Source organism: Leucopleurus acutus, assembly GCF_964270905.1.
Source record: "Leucopleurus acutus genome assembly, chromosome: 14".
Classification (NCBI taxonomy): Eukaryota; Metazoa; Chordata; class Mammalia; order Artiodactyla; family Delphinidae; genus Leucopleurus; species Leucopleurus acutus.
Genome location: NC_139156.1, coordinates 7,915,418 through 7,918,241, shown reverse-complemented (window position 1 = coordinate 7,918,241; position 2,824 = coordinate 7,915,418). Strand labels below are relative to the sequence as shown.

Here is a 2,824-nt window from a genome sequence, read left to right as displayed (position 1 = left end):
TCGGATTTTAGAATGGTTGGAACTTTTGAAGTCAGTCTCAGTGCCCTACAACAATATTGAACTTTTTGGTAAATGAGTTCTCTAAATTTTGGATGCATGTTGTTCAAAAAATTAGAAAACCTTGATTATTTAACACTTGGATTTTTAGTTTCTGAAGCTCTGAAAGAATTACGTGAATTGAAAACAAAGCTTGCAAATAAAAAGACATTGGAATTTATCCCTAAAAAGTACGGGGGAAAGGGAACACATTAATTAATGAGAGCTCAATATTGAAATTCTATAAGGGTACTTCAGAACATCTTGACTTGTAAGAAGAATCTTTTGATGGAGTTTCTATTTTTAATTAGAAGAAATTACATTCTGTCCCAGAAGGGCAGGAGATTGAAAAAGCCTACCATCTTGCAGCATCTAAATTTAATGAAGCATTCAAAAGAATCATAAAGACAATTTGATGAGTTTTGTCTTGTAAAAATATTTGCTGAAGAAAGGTATTCTGGAAAGAGGCAAAAAGACAGTATCTGGGAGCCGAAGTCGGCCAAGCGCCGCGGCAGGGGATTGTGGGAAAAGATGGCGGCCGCCGTTCACCCCCGAGTTGTCCAGGCCCTGCCAATGTCACGTCGCATGGGGTCACAAGTGATCGTCCCCTACCGGGGTGAGCCATATGATACCATGCACCTTCGCCCCATGGGTGACCTGGGCCAGATTATCTTTCTGGAGTGGAAAGGGAGAGACAAGGACTCCATCCTAAGAGCTGTGGAGCACAGCAACGTGGTCATCAATCTCGTTGGGCAAGAATGGGAAACCAAAAACTTTGATTTTGAGGATGTTTTTGTAAAGATTCCCCAAGCAATCGCTCAAGTGTCCAAGCAAGTTAGAGTTGAAAATTTTATTCACGTTTCACATCTGAATGCCGATATTCAAAGCCCTTCTAAATATCTGAGAAATAAGGCTGCTGGAGAGAAAGAAGTGAGAGACACATTTCCAGAAGCTACCATCATAAAGGCATCGGACATCTTTGGAAGAGAGGATAGATTCCTCAATCATTTTGTCAAGTATTCAGTGGTTTGGTGCTGTCCCTCTTTTTCCTTGGGCAAGAAGACAGTGAAACAACCAATATATATTGTGGATGTCACCAAAGGAATTGTTGATGCAGTTAAGGGTCCAGATGCCAGAGGGAAAACTTTTGCCTTTGTTGGGCCCAGTTGGTACGTCCTCTTTGACCTGGTACAGTACGTCTTTGCCATGGCTCACAGACCCTTCCTGGCATACCCTTTGCCACATTTTGCATATCGATGGCTAGGTCGACTCTTTGAAATGAGTCCGTTTGAGCCCTGGACCACGAGGGATAAAGTGGAGCGAGTTCACATCACAGACATGACCCTGCCTCACCTGCCCGGCTTGGAAGACCTGGGTATACAGGCCACGCCCCTGGAGCTCAAGGCCATCGAGGTGCTGCGGCGTCACCGCACGCACCGCTGGCTGTCTTCTGAGATTGAAGATATGAAGCCGGCCAAGACAGTCACTGTTTCGTGGCCCCTGAGCTGCCCTTGGTTTTTGATGTCATTCAGGTCACTAGTGACCAGACCACCTTTGGCAGAGAATCCTGTACATAGTGCATAAGAGCCCCTATTAAAACATCTGTGATCAAAAAAAAAAAAAAAAAAAAAGACAGTACGGCTTCCCTGGTGGCGCAGTCGTTGAGAGTCTGCCTGCCGATGCAGGGGACGCGGGTTCGTGCCCCGGTCTGGGAAGATCCCACATGTGGCGGAGTGGCTGGGCCCGTGAGCCATGGCCGCTGAGCCTACGCGTCCAGAGCCTGTGCTCCGCAACAGGAGAGGCCACAACAGTGAGAGGCCCGCGCAAAAAAAAAAAAAAAAAAGACAGTACCTGGTAAAATATTTAGGCGGAAAGATTTTAACATTTTAATGCCAAAATGTAGCATTGAGAATATCCTTCATTTTTCCCAAGCCCACTAGGTACCCTAACACCTATAGAGAGAATATTTTCCCAATTAAGAATATTATAGTCTACAATAAAGAGTAGATTAAAGGTGTCAATAATTTCAAATTTACTAACCACAAAATATTTCTTTGAAGAATATTTATGGGAAATTTTGTGGAAAAAAAATTAAAGTGATGAGGCCATATCAGGAAAAAAATTGAATACCATTGACATTATGTTAGAGACAGACACGCCTTAAGAAACTGATTAAAGTACACTATTCTGCTTTTTTTGTTACTTATATACAGATAATCAATATAAAGAACTGTTTTGTTTTGGTTTTCAATTTTATTTATTTATTTTTGGCTGCATTGGGTCTTTGTTGCTGTATGCGGGCTTTTCTCTAGTTGTGGCGAGCGGGGACTACTATTCATTGCAGTGCTCGGGCTTCTCATTGCGGTGGCTTCTCCTGTTGTGGAGCAAGGGCTCTAGGTGCGTGGGCTTCAGTAGTTGCAGCACGCAGGCTCAGTAGTTGTGGCTCGCGGGCTCTAGAGCACAGGCTCAGTAGTTGTGGCACACAGGCTTAGTTGCTCCGTGGCATGTGAGATCTTCCCAGACCAGGGATCGAACCCGTGTCCCCTGCATTGGCAAGCAATTCTTAACCACTGCACCACCAGGGAAGCCCTAAAGAACTGTTTTTTAATTTTACTCTATTGTACATAAATATGTTACTTTCGTTTTAGAAAAAACTTTATTATTGAAAATAGTTTTTAATAGAACTATTTATAGTACCAACATAATAAAACCAATCCGTCAGTCAATAAATAAATATTTTCAAGACCTAAAAAATTTGATTTTATTTATTTATTTATTTTGACTGCAT

At 42.5% G+C, this 2,824-nt stretch overlaps 1 protein-coding gene across 1 annotated transcript; it reads left to right on the top strand.

The window, feature by feature from the left end:
* Positions 1-567: 567 nt before the first annotated feature.
* Positions 568-2,066, top strand: LOC309971412 (NADH dehydrogenase [ubiquinone] 1 alpha subcomplex subunit 9, mitochondrial-like; the record flags this gene model as incomplete). Its single annotated transcript, XM_082854415.1, has 1 exon — positions 568-2,066. The coding sequence occupies one exon, from the start codon at positions 568-570 to the stop codon at positions 1,618-1,620; it is 1,053 nt and encodes a 350-aa protein (XP_082710541.1). The 3' UTR covers positions 1,621-2,066.
* Between the last annotated feature and the right edge of the window lie 758 nt (positions 2,067-2,824).